General features: G+C 45.9%; 1 protein-coding gene across 5 annotated transcripts in view; it reads right to left on the minus strand.

Annotated features, from left to right (window-relative positions):
- SEPTIN6 (septin 6) overlaps positions 1-25,321 on the minus strand; it is a 38,345-nt gene that overhangs the window by 9,540 nt on the left and 3,484 nt on the right. For all 5 annotated transcript variants that reach the window (XM_090059326.1, XM_090059328.1, XM_090059324.1 and 2 more), the window contains exons 2-5: positions 21,131-21,245; positions 6,946-7,141; positions 5,441-5,627; positions 5,014-5,175 (exon numbers count right to left, since the gene is read on the minus strand). In XM_090059326.1, coding sequence (XP_089915452.1) covers positions 5,014-5,175; positions 5,441-5,627; positions 6,946-7,141; positions 21,131-21,245 — 660 coding nt within the window. The remainder of the gene's footprint in view (positions 1-5,013; positions 5,176-5,440; positions 5,628-6,945; positions 7,142-21,130; positions 21,246-25,321) is intronic.

Below are 25,321 nucleotides of genomic sequence, written 5' to 3' on the forward strand. Positions count from 1 at the left end.
GGCTTTGGGAAACCCTGTTGCTAAGGTTCCTGCTCTCTCGCCTGATGGAGCTGTGCCAGGGTCCAGGACAGCTTCATGCACATCCTTAATGCACCCCCCAACTCCCTCCCAGACTTCTGCCCTGAAGGCTCAGGACTGAGTCTGGGCTGCTCATGGGAGCAGCCAGATACCACTGAGCCTTTGCAGGGGAGAAAAGAATACAGCTTTCTTTGCTCAAAGCCCTGAAGCCCAAAGCCCTTTGTACAGCCACAGCAGAGAAGCAGTTTCCCTTATTGAGGCCCACTGACTCGCCTCCACCCTGAGCAGAGGGGGCCGATAATGGGGTGGGCCTGTCTCCATTTCCAGCCATATGCTGGCCTCACACTGACGCCTGCAGCTAAGGCAACTGTGGTGGGCTTTGTTTAGATTGCAGCTGGCATCTGTTGAGAGCCACCAATCAGCTGTCACTTTAATAAGCTGCAACCTAAAATTACAAGACTCTGTGCCATTACCAAAGCCTCACATTGGTCTGTCACACAGGAGAGCCTGATGCTCAAGCTAGATCCTTTCATGGCGTTTGCTCATGTCACTCAGTCTCGGCTGCATCATAAAACCACCCCCCCCACACACACAGCAGAGGCTCCAGGACCCAATTCAGAGACAAACCAGGACACATTTTGGAATAACAAGGGGGAGATGGTCCTTTAGAAAGCAACCAAACTGCTCTCACTACTAACTTTAAGCTTGATCTTCCTATAAGGGCACTGATCCTGGGACATAGCTTGGAAAAGCAAAGGGTTAATGCACCTGCAATACAACCCTCAGTGCATCACAGCCCCAGCCTGTCTGCTGCTCCTGGGAGGATTGCAGGTGTCTTGCAGATTTCAAAGATCCACTCGGCAGCAGTACACAGCAGGCCAGGCCTCTCTTGGTCTGCTATCTGGTACCAAGTAACCCAGTACAGCCTGTTCCATGGTCAGGTTGTCAGCGACTAAACCAGCACCCCCACCTGGGCAAGCCTGAGGGACTGGAGGATGTCTCCCAGCCTTTCATCCCAGCCTGCTATACAATTCAGCAAATCCCAGTCTCCATAGACTGAGTGGTGCTTTGAACCAGTGTACTTGGGTCACGAGGAAGGAGTGGGGGGGCTGGTCCCAGCTCTGCAACCAGCTCACCCTGTAACTTCAAACAAATCAATCTGCCTCTCAGTCTCAGCTCTCCAGGCTGATAAGCAGCCTTACCACTCAGCAACCTCAAAAGGGAAATCAGGCAGATGAGTCAGAGCTCAGAAAGCACAAGACCCTCCGGAGGCTGGTGCTATGTGGAGTCAACAGGCCGGTGCCTTTTGCTTTTCAAAAAGAAACATAATCCATGGTCCCACTTTGTCATTTCAGTTCAGGAGTGCTCTCCACACTGCATAGGCTGCCGGGAAAGCAGTGGCAAAGCAGGGTAAATGTCCAGGGAAAGTAATTCAGAAGAACACACTCCTAAATTCAGCACCAATCTCTTCAAGGTAAAGCTAATTTAAAAACATACGTTGACAGAATAAAAACTCCTTGCACCTGCCCATGCATTAAGAAAAGCTACCTACGGCCTGGGCTTCACAGACAAGGGGAATGAGACTGGGAGCCTAAGCAACAGGCCCAAAGCCATCTGAGGCAGCAGAAGGAGACTTAACGCTGGAGTCTTCCTGGCTCCCGGTCCTGTGTTCACACTTGTTGTCCTATGAATTACCAGGAAAAAAGGCTCTGCAGATGATGAACTTAATACACTACCACGTGATCACCTAGATTGCAAGCGAGTGCAGATGGGGAGAGAACAAGCATCCAATAAACCAAACTAAAATATAAGCAGCCGGTTCTGTTATGCCCTGCCCCCCAGGCAGCCCGATGTGCCAGATAACATGCAGCAATATTTGTCAGCAACAGCCATTACGCTGAGCTTAATTCTGAGTAATTAACAGAGCGTTGAGATGCCGATTGTACCAGTAAAAACTGTGACCCCAGCTTGCTCACAGAAACAGAAAATAAGGGCTTGCTAGGTCAAAGTGGTTGAAAGCTTGTTGTTCAAGGGATGAGAGCCAGAAGCGAAGAGTGTTTTGCCAGGAGAATTCAGAGAGTGACTTTCCAGCATGGACAGGCTATAATGGGCGAGTCTCAGCTCATGCCATTACGGTGGTTCTGAGCAGGAGACCCAGGATCTGCCTTACAGGACGGACATGAGAGCGTCAGGGCACAATAGGCTTGATCACCCAGAAAGGAGGAAGGAAGCATTAGCTCACCTTAAGGAGAGAGTCAAGGAGTCCCAGAAGGGACTCAAGCCAGGGCCAGCTGAAGAGGGGCTGGTCATGACATGGGGCTTCACAAAAGGAAAAGAGTCTGTACCCTGAGGATCCCCAGAAATGCTGCACATGTGTGAGGCATGGAGCAGAGCGACCATGTTTATGACCGTCTCTGTCACAGGCATTCGTCTATTGATGAGCCCAGAGTAATTGTTAACAGTGCATGCTTCAAATAAGGCGGGGTTATTTTCCATCACTCTCCAGTGCTGCAAAGCTGCCTGCAGGCACCACTCACAGATGAAGGTGAGCCACGTGGTCCTTTCTCTTCACTGCTCTCCTGCCCTGCTGGTCACAGCAAAGATGTTTAGAGATACTGTCCAGAATGGCCAAGTGCTGGGGGAGACCCTTAGTGCCACTGGACTGAGGACACATAACATATTGTGCCAATGAGCCCTGCTGCAATCTCATGGGAACCAACGGGCATTGGCATGGAGCTGGACTCATTATTGTTTCCACGACCAGTTCCCCCTGCACAAGGGAACCCAGAGCTGCTGGAAGCCATGTAGGCACAGGGAAGGATCAAGCCTCCCAGCTGGACAGCAGATCCCTGTGGGAAATTGGCAGGCTGTAAATAGCAGGGAGCACAATGCTGCATAGTGAAAGACAAAACCCCTGTGCCCTCACTCAACTGAAGAAGCTTGGCCCCTTCATTTAAAAGGGAATGGAAGCACAGTTCAGAGATGTGGAGGGATTTCTTTCAGTACACAGAGGTGGCAGTAGCCACAAGTGCCCATCAACCAGCCCACTGCCACCCACCAGAATACAAGTGCACATTTATCTCCCTCAGCACTGGGTAGCAGCAGCCCAACATACCTGAAAGAAAAGATAAAAACAGCAACATATGGTTCCTCATACACAAAATAGATTCTGGAGTTGGTTTAATGGGACTCTCAGGCCTTCATTAATGCAGATTTGGGTGTGCAAGTGATGTGTTTATAGCAAATCACAAGCAACCAGAGCATGTTTTGCAGGCTAAGCTGATGACAAAGCACTATTAGCCACTTGTACAGTGCTCAGCTTATAAAATCTCTAATTACTGCTTTGGGCTAACACTTTAGAAGCCAAGAGTCTGCAAATTCCCAGACTTCCCACCAAGCTCCTAAAAAGAGGCGATTCTCAGAGATTTGAATCGTTACTGCAAATGAGCTTTCCAATTCTTGTTGGTGACATTCTTACAATACCCTGGTTCTTTAAGACACCCTGTTATCTTCCTACCACAGTAAATGTACAGTTAACTTCTCAGCTCTTTGCTTTTTGGCTAGCAGAGGTCTGACAGTTTTATGAACTCTTAATTTTCATGTCCTGACACTGCATCAGAATTAGCCTTGTGCTTCAATCTCACCATTTTCTGAGAAACTCATTGTACTGTGCAAGCATCAAATGAGTCCTGATGATATCTCTGTGAAGAAGGCAAGCCTTGTCCTCATCTTAAACATGAGCAAATGGAGGCATCTTCCTTAAGATCACAAAGCAAACAGGAATAGGAGTAGTACCCGCAAGTCCTGGGTTCAATTGTGCACTCTAACTTCTAGACTCAGTCTGAACTATCCCATCTTCTGGCTGTGGAGATTATACATCAGTAGTGAAAGAAACGACTCTGCTTTTGTGTCTGTTTCATTGCAAGACTGTGTTTTAAAATAGTTTTATTTGGATTTCTATACACTATTAAGAGGGAGTCAGCGCTCCACACGTACTTATTGTACCAGTAGTCCAGCCAGTTCCCCAGCAACAATGTTAGCACCAAGGCACTGGGTAATCTCCCTAGGCTGGAGGCACTGTGGTTTGCACGGGTGAGAACTCTCAGTGTTTTAAGATACAGATTTGACCCACTGCCTGGACCACGTTCAGACTCCTTTCTTTATAGCTGTTAGTCCCTATACCCCTAGAAGAGTAGGATTTTTAGCTGTTTAGTATGATTAAATTCCCTTCCCCTCTCCTCATCTATTAGTAAGGCCCGGCATACTTAGAATTTGTGATGGTGGGTCCTATTCCAGGGAAAGAAAAATGGCCATTTCTCTGTCCACCAGTGCATGGAATAAGCAATGGTTATTCCTATCAACCACCAACTTTCTATGTATTATCTTACAACTTCTTTTTCAAATACTAAAGCTTCTGCAGTAAGCATATTTAGACAGAGCAAGAACCGAGAGCAAAACCATTCAAACAGTAAAATCAAGTTGTCACAGAAAGGCAGCCAGCCGTGGTTAACATTGTACTTTCCATTCAGAGATCTCAAAACTTAACATACACACAAATGACACCTTTCCTGCATATCACCCCGAAGCCACTCTGCATGGAAAAGTAAGATTAAGCTGAAGTGACACAGAGCAGTGACAGAAAATGGGCTGTAGTTCTGCTCTCCCCAGCGCCCAGGCCTGTGTTCTAGCCATTAGCAATTCTGCTTTCTTTACATGCCTCCCATTAGATCAAGCAAGAGAAAACAAACCCACCCAAGTACCATTACATGATAACATTCCCCTACCACCTCCAGAAAGCAACTAGGGTGTGGGGAGAAGATTCAAACAGGAAAGGGTCAGTTTTGATGGCTGGGGTCAGACTGACGCACACTGGATTGGAATGAACCATAAATGAGTTACAGCAAAAATCCTATTCTTGTTCTTTAAAGTGAAACGAAGGTTAAAATGGAGATAACACTCAGCACTGCATGGAACGTATCCCACTGCACCACTTACATTCATTGTCCCGTTGATCTCTGCCACTGATTCGTCATCGGTGGGAAACTGGTAGATCTGCACCCCATTGCTGACCAGCTCACTTGTGATCTTAATTTTGAACTTTGTTAACTCACTCTTGGAGACAGCATCAGATTTGGCGATGATGGGAATGATGTTGACCTGGACGAGACAGAGGAACGACAGGGCTTGAGCTTCACTTGGGCACAAAAGAAAATAGTGACTTCTTATGTCTGACAACACAATTTAGATATGTGTGGCGAGCTCAGGTGCAAGATATAGCTTTTTCAGGAAAGTTATGGGATGTGCCTGAGGGACCCCATTAATCTACCCCAGCAAGTAAAAATTAGGTGGAGGCTCCTTGACAGGTCAGTGAAGCTTTGCACATGGATTAGAAAACAAGTCAAGAGGATTATGGGCCCTCTACCTTGCTGTCCAGCTTCTTCATCGTTACCAAGTCCAGGGACTTCAGTGAATGGCCCGTGGGAGCAATGAAGTACAAGCAGGCATGGATACGGGTATCGTGGTAGTTATGCAAAACCCTCTTTATCTTCAACTCCTCTTGCAAGTAGGATTCAAACTGAGCATCAATGAACTCTACGATGGGCTTGTAGCTTTGAGAGAGAGGAGGAAGAAAGAATCACAGACCCTGTCAACACGGAGCAACGTGCGCATTTACTATATATTGCACTCCATTTTTGAGACATTGTTCCACTTGTTTAGGACCCAAGACAGCATCACACCGTGTTTATTTGTAAGAAATGTACATGGCATTTGGGAGTGGAAATGCCATATTAGATTGACCACAGTGCCCTGTCTCTGCCAAAGCCCCATCCCCACATGCTACAAAAAAAGACAGAAAAAAAGATGCAAGAAACCCCATAAACAAAAATAAATCCTTAAATAACTCTTAGAAAGAAAAGAAAGGTCATTAGCTGTGCCAGTCTGCAAGATGAAGCACATTCTAACTACCTGTCTTAAAAGTGATCAACTTCTGCCTTGAAGCATGAGGACTGTTTTCATTTTAAGTGTTTCTCATCTAATATACATGATTAAGACTGATCTCCTGCACAGTGAAGTGACTAATCCAGAAAGGACTTGGACTCATTACTGTCACTCTGCCCAGATTTCTACAGGTTAACCCTGCATTTCTTCCCTTTCTATAGGATGGACTCCCATATTAGCACTCTTGCAAGGAGCCAAGAAATCCATTCTGTGCAAAAGGCTCTCATGTAGCACCCTGTGAAGTGACTAGAAATGCTAAGGTTTCATCACATGATATAAAGAAAATGAATAATCACTTCACTACCAAGGCTGGGGGAGCTATTTAAGAGAGAGTGATAAGTCGAAGTAAGGTCATCTCTATCATCCCAAAACACGTTAGAGGGCAGGGATTGCTCCGATTAGCCAGATGCTCTAATGTTCATAACAATGGACAAACTCTTAATGGTATTGGGAAACTAGCTGCCAGGTACCAAAGGAGTCCTCCCAGGGCATTTCAGCAGAGAGCAGTGCCCCCCACCCAGAAGCAGTCAAGACAAGCAGTGTCTAGCCAGCTTCGGGGGTTTTGATCAGGCCTCTGGGTTGCTGTGGCACAAGAGGCCGCGAGGCAACGGCCTGGAGCTCTCTGCATTCTGAAAGAAGAGCTCAGGCATCTAATGGTCAGAAGGGAGCTGGGCAGGAGGGGAGAAACTGCTCACAACACCACAGGCACCATCTCCTGGCCCATACCCTAGCAACACTGATGGACTACAGGCTTTGAGAAGCCACAGCCTGCCCTCCCCCTCCCCGGCCACCATCTACTCCAGAGCAGCAATGTGCACACTATGAAGGAGCAGGATCAAAGCTACAACCCATCTCGAGCAGCTGGAAATCAGAGGGTGCAGGTGGAGGGGGAGGAGAAGACATGCTTCAGACGAGCTCTCAGCGTACCTGTCTTCCTTGTTGATCTGGTCCCCGAAGCCCACGGTGCTCACAATGGTCAGCTTCAGGTTGACATTGCTCTCCTGTAGGTCATAGGTGTTGGACTTCAGCTTGACCCCAGGCTGCGAGTGTGAGGCAGGTTCCCCTTCAAATTTTGTGTTGAAAAGGGTGTCCATCAGCGTGGACTTTCCAAGGCCCGTTTCCCCTTTAAAGAAGGAAGAGCAGTGAAACAAATTTGAAAAGACACAGTCCAGCCCAGCAGATAAGGCCATTAAACAGGAGGCAAAACCCCAGCCAACATAAACAAGACTTGTGCCCCAGGGGACAGTCCAAGAAGCAGAGTCATGGACAATGGGACGTCTGTGCTTGCTGGGGAAAGATGGACTGGGGAGAGTAATCATCATTTCAGAGCCTGCAAACACAGAGTTGAAAGGGAAGAGGTGAAAAAGGGGAAGGGGAAGGGGAAGGCAGCAGTCAGAGTCTGTCCAACAACCCCTGCACTGTACCCTGGATCCAGTGCTTCTGTGACCTCACAGGCAGGCGGGTGGGGGAGGAAGAAGAGGAAGGGAACCATTTCCATTCCTAAAAGGATGAAGTCCAACCTACAGAGTGCTGCAGCCTCTTCCAACATGCAGCTGCTCTTGCTGCTTCCCTATAGGAAACTTGCCCCATGGAGGCTCCCATGCCACAAGCGAGCTACACAACCAGACACCTGCACACAACACAAGACGCAGTGGCAGGATCAGGATCCTACCTGCCTTTACCTACATGCACTATGGCATACTTGCTTGCTTCCAGCCTCTCCATACCCGTGTGCATTTTCCCAGCTAGATACAAGAGGCAAATCCCTGTAAGGGGCTTGGGCAAAGCCAATCCTAATCTTGTTTCAAGCACATCCTGCCTGAAAACACTCTGAGCACATTCCCACACTTTTCCTGTGGCCTTTCTGCTGCTTTCAGCATCACCACATTTGCTCTTGGTTCTAAATGCTCGCAGCCCTCTCCACTCCATGGAATTCCCTTCCCTACCAAAAGGCACGCTGCAAGCTGAATTCAGCGCATGGATTAAAATAGCAGAGAATTCACCAGCCACCCTGCCCGCCACCGCCCACACACTACACAAACCATTTCCAATTCAGCCTATTTTTACAACGCACTTCACTTGCAAAGTGGAAAGGATTCTGAGAGGATGTTAAGCCTGTAAAAGTGTTTTTGCCCCAAGGACTGGCAATTTTCTTATATTTTGGTGAAACAGAGATCGAAATACACTCCTGAAGGTGTCTGCTGAAATCTCTCTCTCTCTTTCTCTCCCCCTTTCTCTCACATACACACACACACACACACACGCACACACACACACACACCCCATCTCGTCCCCCACAAGGATAGAGCTTAGGCACAGGGAAAAAGGCAGAGTTTCTTTGCTCTGCAAGTTCATTTAAAAGCTGCTCATTTCTGTAAGCTGGGGTGCAGCATTTACCATGAGTTTGTCTGCTTTAACAAGGAGGGGAGGCAAGAGTAAATCTCTTTGCATCATTTCTGCTAAGCCAGAATTCTTTCTTTAACCAATGACAACCCTCAAGGGTGAGGTTTACTAGCAAGGCAGGGTTGGGAAAGCCTTTTGCCCAGCCAGTGCAGGGAGGTTTAATTTTCAGGGCTGTAGATCTTTCCACAAAATCCCAAATTAATGACAATGTTAACATTAAAACACAGTGTATAGACTATTACTAGAGAGGATTTAGATCAGAAGGGACCTATTAGATCATTGAGTCCACTCCCCTGCTTTGGGCAGGAAAGAGCGCTGGGGTCAAGTGACCCCAGCCAGGTGCTTGTCCAGTCTCCTCTTGAACACCTTCAAGGTAGGGGAAAGCACCACCTCCCTAGGAAGTCTACTCCACATTTTGGCAACCCTCATCATAAAGAATTTATTCTTTATGTCCAATCTAAATCTGCTCTCCTTCAGTTCATGGCCATTGTTTCTAGCAACCCGAAGGGGTGCCCTGGTAAACAGAATATTCCCTATTCCCTGCTGACCCCCCCATTGAGTTTGTAGACAGCACAAGATCACCTCTCAGCCTTCTCTTGCAGAGGTTGAAGAGATTCAGGTCCCTCAGTCTGTCTTCATAGGATCTCACCTGCAGGCCCTCAACCATACGAGAGGCCCTCCTCTGAACCCTTTCCATATTATCCACATCCCTCTTGAAGTGCAGCGCCCAAAACTGGCCTCAGTACTCCATCTGCAGCCTCCCAATACCACATAGAGGGGAAGAATCACCTCCCTAGACCTGCTCGTGATGCACCTGCTAATGCAAGGCAGATAGTAATTGGGTAGCTTCCAAAAAGATGGGTAAATAATTAGCATATCTGACTGCAATTCACTTTAGCCTTAGACAAAACCATAGCATAAAATCTAAAGGGAAAAAAGCTAGGAACAACATCCTGGCTGTGGCCATAGGTGCTTGTTACTACAGTCCTCTATGCTGGAAATGCGCTGACAGCCTTTGCCACATTCCAGATCAAAGAGCATTTGCCCCCAAGGTATGGACAGACAAGGTTCGTTAGGTAAATCTGATATCTTTCATTAAACCAAATCAAATAGTTGAAAAAATTCTTCTTTGAAAGCTTTTGGGTATAAATATCCTTTGTCAGGCTGAGGAAGCATCTAAAGTTGGTGTGTGCTCTTCCTGGATGGACTGAACAGTAAAGAAGCCAGAGGCTGGGCTGCGTGCAAGAAGGGCAGTCAGTGAAGATGTAAATTGAAGAATCAGTGGGTGAAAGACAGTTTGGGGGGGTGTGGAAATGAATGCAGCTGGTAAATAGTGGAGAGGTACCTGGGAAGTCAGATATCAGGCAGATTATAATGTGTCATAAATCTAATGTCTTTATTTAGTCCATGATTTTTTGTATCTAGGAGGCTGATGAAGTGAAGTTCATAGGTTCATCTGTGAAAAGTGTTTTGTAAATTCCCGTTGAGGATCAGGACTGAGAGACTGGAGAAAGTGGTTTTCTTTTGAAAAATGTGCCCCCACTGGTAATTGGATATTCCTGTCTTTGATAGATTTCTGGTGTGCATTCATTCTGGTGTGCAGTTGTTGCTTCGCTTTTCCTATGCATTTTCCATCAGGGCACTTTGTGCATTGGATGAGATGTATTACATTTCTGGAGGTGCAGCTATAAGATCCAGGAATGGTGATGGTTCTGTTGTGGGGTGGAGTCATTGTGGGGGTGGTGGAAATATGTTGGCAGGTTTTACATTTCTTGTCAAGGTATGGCCTGGATCCATTTGGTGCATTTTGGGCTGTAGGAAGTTTGCTTCTGGTAATGAGATTAGCAAGGTTCAGTGCTTGTTTAAAGGTTAGGATGGGTGGTTCTGGGAAGATCTCTTTAAGAACTGTGTCGTCTTCTTGTACGGTTTGCAACTATTTGAGGATTTTCCATATAGGTTCCAGGGAGGGGTTATATGTCATAACTAGTGGTGTGCGATTCATGGGATGGGCAGGCATTCAAGGCACTCTAAGAGCAGGCAGCTGCTCCCTACATTGCTGGGCTGACGTTCAGACTAGGCAGAGGAAGGGCAGAAGCACCCAAAAGAAAGATTAACAGTTCAGCACCGGGGGGGAATGGAGTGCAAGAGATTCTGACTGAGGATTTAGCAGAAAGTTTTCTCTCTCTGAGCACCTGCTTTCCCAGTCCCAACAGGAGCCAAGCAGAGAGCAAATGGACAAGGCATAACTGAGTACAGCAACTGTTTCCCAGAGCTCAGACTGGGTGCTCAAAATGAGCAGAGTTACCAGAAACCCTGGTCTGACCTCACCCAGCCTCACTTAGGATTCCAAGATGATGGTAGTTTATAAAAGAAAACTGAGAGAGAGAGAAGGCTGCAGGATTTCCAGGAATCACTGCCAAGATTTCCTGCATGAGCTGGTGAGAGAAGAGTGGTGAGGCAGTGGCGTATGCACTTTGATGGATGCCAACATCCCTTGAAAGGCAAAGAGGCAGGAAGCATGCTTGACCTGAATCAACTAAGGTTGGATCTGCTCTGGCTGAAGCAGAGGGAATGTAGATCTCAATTTCCAAGGGGAAATCAGAAGACACAAAATTAACAGAACAAGAGACCTGGTAAACATGGCAGAAGATGACAAAGAACAACACTCTCTGTACCACACCTCTGTGTGCTGGGTTTCCTCATTCAGGGCCCTCTCAGCAGGCACACGCGCTGTGTCTGCAGATCTGTGAATAGACAATAAGGCTCCTTGGAGAGGATGCTCTTCATCCTTTCCTGCTGCCCAGCCCATTCCTGTTCCCATCCTTCAGCAAAAAAAAAAAAAAAAAGGGCATTTTCATCTAAATTAGATTTTTGTTTCAACAAGAGTGCATGCTAATTACTGCCCAGTTTAAACTAGCCAGATGTCTGCAGAGTCAGAGGGACTTCAAGGGCAGGAAAAGCAGCTGGTGACTTTTTGACCCACATTTCATTGCAGCAAAAGAAATACAGAGATCACTCCAACCCTCGCTGCAGCACAGAGCTCAGGACAAAGATTTCATAGACATTAGGGCTGGAAAGGACCTCAGAAGATCATCAAGTCCAGCCCCCCGCCCAAAGGGCAGGAAGTCAGCTGGGGTCATAGGATCCCAGCAAGATAAGCATCCAATTTCCTCTTGAAGGTGTTCAGTGTAGGTGCTTGAACCACCTCCAATGGCAGGCTGTTCCAGACCTTGGGGGCTCGGACAGTAAAGAAATTCTTCCTTATGTTCACCCTGAAACGGTCTTGTAGCAGTTTATGACCATTCGACCTCGGTCCTAATAAAAGCATCAATTGCTCTTAACAGGGTCCTACAGGTGAATGTCAATAAAAACTCTGAGATCTGTAAAAATCAACCCTGGATTTGATAATCCTAGCTCCTGCCTCCCTCCCAAAAGTGCTAAATCAAAACAATGCTGTATTTAAATTAGATTTGGACCACCACCAAATTAAACTTGCCCTGTACATCAAGGTTTGAGGCACCTTGAGAAACAACTAAGGCTAATAAAAATGCAGGCACCCAAAGAGCTTTACCTAGACAAAAAGAAAAGCAACACCCCCATACAACCCCACCAAACTACCCGCCCAAACACGTACAACTTTCCCTGCAGTTTGAATATGCAAACACTGCAGCCCTGAGAAGGTACGGGGGCAACTGAAATAGGCTGCACCGAGAGTGGAGTGAATGCTTTCTCCAAGATGAGAGATACGCAAGGGGTAAGCGGAGCAGCTGGCATTAATGCTACAAGAATAACATGAGATATTAATCTCTGCTTGCTTACAAAGTCCGACCGGAGATAGAGCACAGGGCTGCATTAAAGGAAAGGGGCAGCGAGAGAGGAATGCTCCAGCCCTGAGGAGCTCCTTCCCACGATGGAAAGAATTTTCAGCTGGCAAAAGGGGTGCGAATGGTGCCAACTGCTCCTTGCAAGGAGAGAGGAGTCCAGATGGAACAGATGGGCTGGTAAAAAGGACAAGAGGGAGAGTTGTCTGGGCTGGTTCCAGCTGACAGCACTGGAATCCTCTCCAGAAAGCCAAGAGGATGAATGGAGATTAAGGGAGGAGGGACACTACGAGTGTCACTGTGCAAAAGGCACCGCTATGCTCCACTCTAACAAGGTGCATCTGCACTGGGAAAGGTGCCGCCCCATGTCAAGCTGTCTGGTACCTGCAGCCATGTTTTTGGCTGTTGCTGTGGGCTACTCCATAAGGTGGAGCTGGAAATGTGCTCAGGAAAAGGAGGTAGTGGTGACCTGCTGTTGTTACGATTTGCTGCACCAGGAACAAGGCTGAATTAATGCATAAGCCAACAAGGCGCATGCCTAGGGCCCCAAATGAAGAAGGGGTTCATCTGTGCTTATTTTACATATTATAATTATTGAGTGACAAAAGTAATGTAAATATACAGTATTAAGCAGAGGCCCACAAGTTTGTTTGCCTAGGGCCCACTAAAGGGTTAATCCAGCCCTAATCAGGAAGCTAAACCAGCCACAAGGGCAATCCAAAAGCAAAAGCCTTGCAATTCCAAACACACTGCATGCAGCACTTTGCAGCAGTCGCTAGCAGGGCTCACAAGCTTCACCCCTGGTCTAAAATGCACTGCAAATGCAGAGGCAGCCTAGCTGCTTTGGCAACCTTTCAAACTGAGGCCAGTTGAGAAGAGGGTAGAGGAAGAACAGTTTCACTCTGCATGTGCCCTTCACAGGATGCTTCCAAAAAGGCTGTCTCAAGCTAGAGTCCTGAGATGCCTCCACAACCTCACATTTGTGAATTTTTTTCCTGTATTTCTGCTTTAACAGGTGGTTTCCTGCAGTTAAGCATCTTCTTCATGACCCTGCAGCACACAACACCCCAGCAGGCCGTGCCTGCAACACTCGACTAGGGGTCAGTGAAAACCACGTGGCTTTGCCTATTGAGCTCACAATGCTGAGCTCCCCCAAGAAGCCTTCTATGGACAGAAGCTCCATAGTACGCGAGTGTGCCAAGCAGCAGCATAGGACACATGTGAGCCATGTTTTGCCATTAAATCCAATAAGATTCAGGAACTAAAAAATGCACCCATCCAAGCCTTTGGACTCACTAAATTCCATCTTGGCCTAGTGCTAAAGTTGCACCTACACAACAGATTGGACAGTGACAGTTTGAAGATCTAATATCTGACTGCATGCAGAGTCTGGAGACGCTTGGAGCAAAGGTTCCTAGCACTTGGCTTGTTGGAGATGAAAGTCTGGTGATCAGACGGTTGCCCAGCCCCTAGGTTTGAGAGCTTCCCTTCTAAATATGAAAAGTATTTTAAAGCCAAATCAGGCCCTTTTTGGCTTCCGTGACAGGAAGGTAGTTTACAGTCTAATAACATCCCACCTGTTGGGAGATTTGGATTAGGGACCAGCTAGAATTGGCGTACCCTGGGATGTTAGGAGAGATTACTCTATTTGCTTTCAAGGCACTGAATTAAGTAGGTCGAGCTGCAGTAAATCCATATCGATTTGTTACACTGGCTTAAAAGTACTTCTCTGGCTGATCACGGTGTCTGCCTGGTTCCGCTTCTCCAAGTTAACTGTGCAGCTTTCTAAGCAAACATCTCCTCCTGTTACATGGCGCTCTGCACTGCAGCATGCCACACCAGCACAATCAGATGGAGCGCTGGGACTTACTTGGGGGTGAAATAAACTCGAGACTCCTCTTCTGGCATCCCAGAAGTCCTCTGTACTCTGCCACTGCCGTTTCTGAACTGCTGTCAGGCTACACTGAGGACATATTGGAGGGCACTGTCACGGCAAACACACTGCACCAGGAGGACAATGCAGATGTTAATACGGAGAGGGAACAGACACATGGGTTTGGCGCCAAAGCTTGAGGCTTGGGATGCTGTGGCGAGTCAGCTACAATGCACTGAAGCAGGAGGTAGGGGAAGTTCACACAATTACTCCTAAAGGGCACTTATCTGGAGCTCAGGGGAGCAACACATCTGTGCTCTTTGTAGTAGGTGGGACATAGCAGTGATGCCAACCTGGAGGACCAGCTGTGGCTTCATAAATTCAGGACAGAAGCCACTTTCCTAGAGATCTGTGGAGTTCACCTCAGAGGAGCAGCAACAAGAAACGTCCCTTCGGTGGCACTGCCTCTCATGGAGGGGCATGGGGCCAGGGCCAAGGTCATCTACAAACTGACCACCCTGATCCCTGTCAGTGAGCATCTAACTGGTTCAGTGCTGGCTGTCCTGGGTTATAAAGCTTCATTAAAAACAGAAGTTATTAATTGGTTTGCATCATGGGGTTCCCAACCTCTGCAGGAGCTTTGGCCTGGGCTTGTAGGCCCATCAAGAGAGTTTATCCACAGAACTGGGTATTTCTCCAGGATACTACAAGGCTGGTTATTCATCATGGCAGGTCTGCTGATACTAGCGGGTGCTCAAGAAAAGAATTGATGAAGCCGGGCTTTTTACAGACTTGAGCTCGCTGGAATGTATAAATCTCTGCTCCTGGGACCAGCATGGATCTCAATGGAGCTGCAAGGCCTCCATTTATTCCAAGAGACCATCTTATCCTCCAATTACCCCTCACTGGCCAGCCACTTGGCCTGGAGACTGGCCCTCCAAGCAGACCCCCAAACAGCAACAGACGATGAGCAAGGAGGAAGAAAAAAAGTTGCTGAGTGGAATAAAAAATAGTCAGCTGAGACCTCAGAGCAAACCTACAGTCCCATACTGTGGAGAGGTGCATGCTGGGAGCAGCTGGTTTGGGAAGGAAGGGTCTAGCAACTAATTAAACATCTAAAAAGGAAGCCCCAGGAGGGGCATGTTTGCAGGAGGCTGCTAGGTTGCATTGCTGGGCTTGGCTTGCAGCACAGAGGCCATCTTCAGCTGCACCGTGACCCTTTCTGAGGCCCATGGGTTCTGCCCTTGATGCCTGTGTGGGTGTACAGTCACTAGTTCCTCCCAAGTCTTTTCTCTCATCCTGTTTTTGTTTGCTCAGAGGTTTGCCAGCCTCTCAGCAGACAAGGTCCCAGTGTGTGTGAGCTGTGGTGTGGCAGGTACTGAAGAGAAAGGGTCAGAAAACCCAAGCCTTCACTCCCACTCCAACAGTGATAAACAGTGCTTTCTGCGCTATTTCACAAAGATGTTCCCATCTTCTCTTCCTATGTGGTGGGTCACTTCAAGAAAGAAAGATCTTCCCCAATTCACTTTCCCTTCATCTAGGATCTCCAACCCAAGCTGCTAGGTAACGGTGGAGTTGGTAGATGGGCCTTACACTATATGTGTTCACATCTGCTTTCCTTACACTGGGCAATGCACATCCCCAGGAGACAGAAGGATCAGATTCCAAAAGGCAGTGGCTAAATCCAGAAAGATGCCCTGCATCCTAGACAAGCACCTGGCTGGGGTTACTTGACCCCAGCACTCTTTCCTGCCCAGAGCAGGGGTCAGACTCCACGATCTTCTGACTCTAGAAAGCTATGAAAACTATGCCTAGCCCTGTTGTTTGCCAGGCTGACACACTAGCTGGGGAAGAAGTGTAAAATCTCTGTTGTACCAGAGACCCGAGTGGGTTGCACTGCATCAGATTCTCTTTTAAGGCCACGTGTGGATCAGCACAAAGTACCTGGCAAAAAAAAATTAACTGTTGCAGTAACTGAACAAAGGGTTAACAATCCTGAAGGAATAATTAAAAATAGACGAGATGGCTTTGCAGTTCCTCTCTGTTCTGGAATGACTCTGCAGCCCAATTTTGGAAAAATTTACCACATAAACCTTAATGTAGCAATGCACTGAGATGTTAGCTACAGCTGAGATGCACACTGTGACAATGTCCCCACATTCAAAGCGTTTGATCCTGATTTTTAACTCACATGGCATTGCCATCTGAGTGCAGGGAGATTTGGGACAAGCAGGGCCAGGCTCAGACAGCAAGCAAAGCAAGCAGCAGACAGCTTGGGGACAGAAATAGAGCTGTGGGATTTGATATTTCAGGGAAATAAAGCCCTCACAGCACTAAGGCTGGTGCAGATGCAATCTTGACCACACTGAGGATGGGATGAAAATTTTGAGCAGGTGATGAGCCCCTGAGCTGGACCCAACACAGCCACAGACAACTGGCCTGGGGGAAAGTAGTTTGAACCCCACTGTAGTTTTAACACAGTGCACGATGCTTCCTGGTAGAGCTCCCCTCCCTATTAAACTGACAGGCTGCAGGCACATCCTCAGCTACTGCTTCATGTGGATTTGGTCTTCCCAGGTGAAGCTCCTGCTCCTGCTACAAGTAGTGCCTTGAGCACTCTGTGGAAAGTGTCCACCACAGCCCTCTTTTGGGGTAAAAAAAAACCTGTCCAGGGGCTCCCAGGAGGGGCATGCATTGGGAGCATTACCAAGATCCTGTTTTGATTTCAAGAAACTTCTACTGGGGGTCCTCTTCCAAGACTTGGCTCTTTCCTTTGCCAGAGCAGAGGAATACCTGTCCGGCCTGCGTTCCTCTGGACAGGGCTGGAGATGCAGCAGTCCAAAGGCAGCTGCAGGCATGAGGCTATGCTAGAGACTCAGCTGCTCCCATGGGCGTGGGTACAGGACCTTGCAACTAGCTGGCATCACAGAGTGGCGCTCTTGGCTGCACCACTGTGAGGAGTGAGAGGATGGCCAGAGGCTGTAGTTTAGAAAGCAAATAAAACACTTCAAGATAGAGCTAATTTCTGTTCCAAAGAGGATTCGTTACTGGGACCTGAAACAACAAATCGTTCCATCTGAAAAAAAAACCGTGTGTAGACACTAGGCACTTTAATATGAACATTAAAGCTAATCCAATTTAACATCCCCATCCAGACATACCCTGCAGCCATTCTGCATGATGAGGCTGTCTCTTAGAGCAAGGAGGGGAGGATGGGGGAGGAAGGGGATGACAGCAATGGTTCCCATCATCTGCCAGGCATAGGGAGATCTCTCACAATTCTCTGGCTGCAGGATGTTTCTTGTGCTTCCCAATGGAAAGAGGAGGAACAAAGCACTATTTTAAAACCAGTACTTTGTAGCCTGAGAGAGCCAAACAGCCCTTCACTCCATGTACTGAATGGCAAGTAGTTCCTGTTCCAAGGAGGTGAAACAATAACAGGGGAGAAAATAAGCAGGGGATTTTCAGAGGACCTTGCCAAACGAATGGCCTTCCTACTAGTTCAGCTGCTTCTTGTTATAATCAGCAGTGCAAATTCTCCCAAGACCTAAATACAAAACCAACCCACCACTTTCTCTGGAAACTGTGCACATGTACAGGAGGGCAGAATTTGTCCCTGCACTGAGAAAGCTGCACGCACTCTTCCATCTCCATCTGCTCTCCCATAGTCCAAGCAACCTGCCTGTTGCAAGCCCTGCCTGATCAGCACCATCAATTTAGGAGTTATTACATTATAACAATGGCCCCTTCAAATAACAGCTCAAAAACCGTTACTCCTCTTCTGTTACTATGTACCGCAGCCACCCACAGCCATCTCAGTCTCAGTGCCCACAGCTAGGCTGCTGACAAGACAGATCACCCCGAAATCGCTGAACTGAGTTTTGTGGTACAATTTTAATAAACTCATGACTCCAAATGAACCAGAGGAGGAGTCATATTCAGCCCTGACACCCCCTGGCACAGCTGTCAGGGGTACTCAGCCACTAATACCAGGCTTCACGTTGGAGCAAAGTTTTACTTCTTAGACTAAAACTAATCGGATAACAAAGGATGGTTTCCCATTAAGAAGCGGTGCTACTCCAAGTTTTATGAGTCTGCTGCTTCCTGTCTGCTGGAGCTGGTTCTCTTTTCCTTGAGCAACTAGGTCATAAACTATGAGATCAACGACTGTTTTTGGATACTGGCAGTTTCTCAATGTAGCAAATGCAAGGACAGCAGACACTCCTGTTTAAAACAATTTTCCAAGGAGGTAGGAAGAACCACTTGCATCCAGTGGAACACCAGTTTAAACACAACCATAATCTGCCATACCCTAAGCTGAAATGCTACTGAGAGCTACCGGCCAAGTTCACTGTCCATCTCCTTCTCACTAAACAACATTGACAGCACAAAGGGATCTGTCTGGGGCACTAAAAATATTAACCCAACCGGTGCACTGAGCTGGAAGGCAAGTAGCACTTTCTCATTACAGCCCTGGGAGGAAAGTGATTGTCAAGCCCTCGACCTTACAATTTCTAGTGTTTGTTTGGTTATGTTTTTGCGCCTTATTTTTCATTTAAAAACAAAAAAATTATATGTGGGAGATGGATTTCGACATGAAGCAGCTAAAAGGGGCCTTAATTTGAACTTTTTGCTAAAAGCACTTTTAAAGTGTTCCCTGATACCATGTAATTGCGTTAAGGGATCCATTAAAAGCTAATAGAGCACATATTCTTATATCCAGTGTGGTATTGACTAGGAGCTCCACATGGCTTCCATCCTCCAAACAATGTTACTTATGATTGAAAAGGAAAGTGTTTCAAAGTTGTTCTGTGGCATTTAACAGCCTTCCTATGGACATTTGTCAGCTAATACAGTAACAGTTTCCTGTTAAAGAATTACTCCTCATTGAATACTTTGTGAAGAAAGGGTGTGAAGGGAAGGAAATGGGTCTGGGCCTATTTTTCAACATCAAGATACAAAAGTAGTTAGAGTAACTCTCTCCCAGTTCATGTTTCTCCATTAAAACCTCATGTGGTCACTAGTTTGGCTTCCCTGGAAGACTTTGCCTTGAGGAGAACTGGTAGGACCAGTGTGTCATTGGCTCATAGGGTTTCACTAGCACAAGAAGGGGAAGTTGTTCCCCCCCTACACACACACACACACACACACACTCCTCCCCCCCAGATGTTTAAGAGTTCAGGTTTTTGTTAAACAAAAGACCTGCGTCCTTCACCCAAGGCCTGGGGAGTTCCCTCTCCTGTCTTTGGGGGCCATTTGGAAGAGGGGGTTTTGCCAAGTAAGCTTTTTTTGTTTATTTCTCTGTTTTGTTTGGTTCTTACAAAGTTTCACTTGAAGCTAAGATAGTAAAGTGGCTCTCGTATGAGCATTTATAAGAGCAACGTTAAGACCTGCAACATTTATTGCAATATTATATCTTGGTGAATCCTTGATAGTCTTAATTTATAAAATCTGATTAACATATTCATTTTTTTTTCCTGCATGTAAGAACTCGGAAGTATTTAACTGTAACTGCTCCCCTACTATCAAGGAGGATATGCATAACCAAGCCCCGCCCCCCCCTGCATTGTAAGTATCACACAATTTACTGGTTAATCGCACAATTACCTTGAGACCAGCTACACATGGAAAGTAACTATTACACCACAAAAAGTTCCACCCAGCTATAAAGTTAGATCTCAAAAACATGTACTAACTTTATAGCTTGGTGTTACCAAGCTTTAATTTGCACATATAGCAACCTCTCCAGACACAGATCTTGTCAGAACACACAGCCCCTTAATAAGAGTATAACCAACACAACAGGAAACACACACACACATCTATCAATCTGTATACACACACACAGAGGACTTCAGCTTGGAGTTTCATAGGGGTACATCATGTTTACACGGAAAGGAATTACCTAACAACCCAGCCGTACATTGACCTCTGCTCGTTAGCAAGTTGTCATCTCACAGGAATTCCATTGTAAGGGAAAACATTCTCCCCCGTCCATTCAGCAGAGCTCAGCTCTCAGCACTGAGCTCTTCCTGTCTTATGAATTTCTCATGAACTCATCATCACAGAGAAAACAAGTGTCACACACTGCATTACACACCTTGCGCTTTCAAGGATACAAACAGGGAGGGCTGACTGTCAGGCTAGCCACACTGTCAGAATTTGAAAGCAGAATTTTGCTCTTATTAAACCTTAGAGGTCTCCTTCCCATTGCACCTGCCACTGTCTTAAAACCAGACCCCTGCACCTGCAGTCTATCTGGAACAGCAGCAGCCAGGTGACACCGCACATCTCGCACCTTGGGTGACTGGGCATAGATCAGTTAGAAGCACGATGGACTTTTTCCACTGATCCATAGAAGATGCTTATTCATACTGAGGAATAAGCATGGAACTTTTTATAATTGTCAGGTTGTGCTGAGAAAAGGCTCTTTAGGCCTGTAATCCCACAGAAGACCACATGGGATTCCTTTGGATGTTACAGCAGTGGAAAAAAAACAATGAAGGTGCAGCAACAAAGCAGTGTGATGGCAGTTTGGATTATAGTGTGTGGACCCACCCACTGGTCTAGACAGTAATTTAGTTAAAATTTTATATGAAAAGAAGTGTGTGCATATATGTGCGTGCATGCTTAAAAAATGGAAAATGCGTTTACTTCTTTGAGAAGAGCCGTGATCCAGGATTTGACTAAACAAAGTTGAAGAATGAGTTGGCTAACTAAAAAGACTGTATTAAAAATGAAAGTTGCAATAGTCTGAGATGTTAGACATGTGATTTCCATAGTTCGTTGCCCTTTAGGTTTTGATATTGCATTTCCCCATAGCTTTGACAGCACATTCCCCCGCATGTCAGTTCTCTCTCATTCAGGTACTGCAAGTGGGTCAGATGATGGGGACAAGTGGAATTGTCTGCCAAATAAATCAAAGTTACCTTGTTAACCCAATTACCTGGAAGCAACATCCAGTTGCAGAGAAGCCCTGTTTAGCAAAAGAATTTCCCAAAATGGAAATACTCACCCACGCACAGGATGTTGAAACAGAAGCCATGGTTAACCGACTTATTAACCAGCTGGTCAGGCAAACTGTCAAATCCAACATGCCCGGAAAGGGGAACGGTACGACATCCTTCACCCTAGAATGGTTGAAACACGTTTATTACTCCTTCCCAGTACACCACATGCATCCATTTGACAGTTTTCAGACCTCCCAGGCACAGTGTGTTAGTTCTCCCTCCCAGATCCCTGTGTATATTGTAAATCTACCTCCTGTCAGCATAGTTTCTGAACTGCTTAATCAATGGCTCCAGACAATGCAAACAAAATACTCAATTTGTCTTGCATTGCAGGCTGTTTTGTCAGAAATATTAGAGAACTACATTTAAAACAGAGACAAGTGTGCGTGTACACTTTATGTATCATTAGTAAAGCTCTGACGTGCAATTATTGAAAGAATACTTAGACACTCAATTATTGACCTTTAATGGAAACAAAAGATTCCTTGCCCTGGAAAACAGCTGGTTAACTATGGCTCCTCTTGTGTTTAATTTGTAATAAAAGATCGCTGAAAAAATTAGTAACTTAAAATTTTACTCTTCCCCAATAGGGAGACAAAAGTGACAAAAAAACACAACATAGCTGTGAAATGCAAGTACTGCAGAATGGCTGAAGACAATGACACTTAAAAAAAGAGCAGCTGAACATGGCAACATCTTAGTAAACGCATAGGATTTTACTTGGATCCAAACAATGGTCATTAGGAACAGAAACAAATTCAAATTCACTAAAAGACTCAGCAAAGAATAAATCTTTCTTAAAAGGTCTATCCCCCCCATCTGCAACTGTTGTGAGGATTTTGTGGCTGTTGTCCAAGATACAGCTATGTTTTACGTAACTATTAGCAGTTGATAAATTGCATACAGTACTCTCCTGCATGCTTCTGCACAAGAGGTGGCAGACAGTCCAGGAAATACTGTGACTTGAAAAAGATTTCTAAGCACTTGTCACCTCAGAACATGAATCTGAACACAGCGTTGAGTGGGGTGCACAAGGGCCTGTATCTCAGCTTGGGATCTGTGAAGAAGGACCATCTAAGTCCTACAAAGTCTCTTACACACATATAACTCTTAGCAGTATGGCTTTAACAACACAGCCCCATGTGCAGCTGCAAATGGGGAAAACACAGAGGAAACCTTCAAGTCTCTCCAGTCTCCACTGGGCCTAGCTGGTGACAGGCGTGGAGGGGCTGTCACAACCTGCCAGCCATCCAGCCAAGCAGCACTACTGCGGTGTGAATGATTGTCACCAGTGATTAAAGCATCAGCAAAGCAGAGGAAATTCTGGGCTCAGCATAGGGATGACCAGAGATGCCTAGTCCCTCTTTTAAATGAATGGCTTGCTCCTCCCTGCTAGCCTTTTAGAAGTTTTCATTTGGCCACAGCACCAAGTTCAAAGCAATTTCAAATAAAAGCAGGAAATCTGCACAACAAATAACTGAACTGTGTAAAGATGCCTAATCAGAGCCTAGTTCATCCCAAATGACATTTTTGCATTAATCTCATATGCATGCATGAGAGACAGCAAGAGCATTTTTTTCCCTATGGAGACATTTCCGTCTCCAGTTTAAAGCACATCATTAGCTAGGCATTTCAATCTCTAATGCAGAAAATTCTCTTCCAGATTTTTTTTAATGCAGCATAAATTTATTAGAAGAAATGCAGTAAATAAGTGGCCAATGTCTGCTACATTCGCATTTTACCTTCCAGATTTATACCTTCACATATTCTGAGTCCATTTTAAAATATCATTAATATATTTCTCTTCCATAGAAAGAAGAGGGAAGATGCCATCATGAAAAATCCCTAGAACAGACAACACCACAAGTGTTATTGGCCGATTGTGGGGAGAAGGGGGTGGGGTGGGATGGGGTGTTTTAATGGGACGATCCAAATACACTCCAGCCATTAGCAAGATTTACAGCCCTGTTCTGTGTAAATATGTTTCCCTTGAGCCATATTTTGTGTATTCATCTGCTTCTTCCTGCCAAGATGTTCACCAAATATGGTATTTTGTGAATTCCTAAGCACCTTGCCTCCAAATCACATGCTACTGGGAGGAATGCCTTATAGTCACCCAAGGGATGATTGGCCTATTTCTAAGGCCTTCCGAGGTTGCAGCGGTACCTTCTAATAATGTGAAAAAAGAATAAGGGTAGCAAGTAGATGGCTTTATACCACAGATGGATCAGAAGGCTCCAATTCCTGCGCCTTTTGCAAGTATGAGTAAAAACCCTCCAAGCCAAAAGCAACAAATACAGAGTCTCTGATGAGTGGACACCATTACCTCACTACCCCAATAAAAATATACCACTCCCTGATCAATACAACGAACGCCAAGGAGAAGGAATAGCAAGCGCAGATTTCCTCCTAGAGAGGGTGAAATGGAACGAATGTTTAGTACCAAGCCTGAAAACTGCAGGGCTGGAACATTACTTCAAGCCCTAAAAATCCAACCTGATTTGCTCCAGGAAATGTGGGTGGAAGCGTAGGCTCTCACTAAGAACAAACCTCCCCTCCTCACGCCACATTCCTAAATATAAGTGTGATCCAGATGGAACAAAACGAGCGTTAGATGTTGAGCCATAAGCAGCGAGGCAATGTGCCTTTCACCATGAAGAACTTCACCTACCATTTGCTTCCTGCAGCCTCTTTTCAAATGTCACCTGTGGTTTTAAAACACTGTTCAAACCGCAGTGCGCATCCGTTACAGACAGAGCAGAAAACAGTGTGCATATTACCCCCTTTTTTTTTTTTTTTTTAATCAGAGTAACTTCGCCTCCATAGTAAACAAAAAAATCTACAAATAGCATGCAAATTACTTAAGTGTATCAAGTATATGCTGCTGCACTGTTAGGAGAGACCTCAGCCCTTCCTATGGAGGACGTGAAAGAAAAAACAACAACAGTGCAACAGATTAGAAAAATAATGGCCCCAGCTTAGGCAGTTGAGGAACATCAGAAAGTCATCAACAACCTGAACAACGGCTGGGGAGGAGGAAACTGATGGCCCTGCTCAGACTCACACACATACTTTCCAGGCCCCAGGTCACCAAATGGTGGCTCAGCGCTCAGAATATGGATGCACACAGTGGTTCCCTCATAAAATACATAGTAACGAGGGCAACTCATGCATTGCCCCAGCTCTTCCTTTAAGATGCTTGTCACTTCATTCGGAACGGAAGGAACTTACTTTAAGCCCAGGCAGTACTTTTGGCTGCAACAGGCTATTATTCAAAACCTGTCTGCCCTGGATTATGCTGAAGAGCAATTGGGAGATCAGGTCCAGCATGCAAAATGTGGGATATGCATTTGCTACTGTTCCTCAAAAGACTTGTGCAGAAATGTGCTGGGGTCAGGACATTTTCTGAGTGTTTCTTCCTTTCGTAGCTGTATCCAAGAAGGGTCTAACTTGAAAGTAAGTGTACACACACAAGTCCCAAAGAGAAGGGCTCATAAACAGAATCAGTCTTTCAGTTCAACAGCAATATCCTCTGGAGAAAATCTCCTAATGGGCAAGAATGCTTTTGCATCTCATATATTAAAGCTGATGCCTTCCTGTAATGAAAGAAAACCTGGTAGACTGCATATCTGGGAAGTCGACGAGAGGGTTATTGGCACTGTACCAAAATACCAGATTGCCTTTCCATGTATGCGGAGTGGCCCCTCGGATAGGAAGTGCTATCTGTTCTCTCAAGACAGTAAAGCGCCTTTGCCATAAATCAGATTTAGATGAATAAAAAGAGCAATGTGATGCCTCAGAGTTTTCCCCATGTGGTCCTGTTTCAGAGTTTCTCTTCTGTGTAACAATTTGCTACCATATCAGGTTACTGCTGTCCAGCTAAAAGAATTCCCAAGCGGGAAGATTTTGAATTGTGTTTTCTGTCTTTGGAGTCTCTACAAGCTAATTCTTTGACTTTTTTTCCATGCTACAGTCCCCACTGCTGTCTAGTCTGTCTTTTGCAGAATAAGAAGGCAGAAGTGTTAGAAGGACTTTGAAAACATGAATATGTTGAATCTCCTACAAGCTGGCTCAGCCAAATGCAGATGATGGTAAGTTACATTATGCTTGAAAGTGTTACAGGTTCGATATTAGCCTAGTTAAACTTGTGAGATGTGTACTCCAAGTATTTTAATTTCTTCAGAGGCCAACAGGAT

This window comes from Crocodylus siamensis, chromosome 8, assembly GCF_052110815.1.
Source record: "Crocodylus siamensis isolate JL-2025a chromosome 8, ASM5211081v1, whole genome shotgun sequence".
NCBI lineage: Eukaryota > Metazoa > Chordata > Crocodylia > Crocodylidae > Crocodylus > Crocodylus siamensis.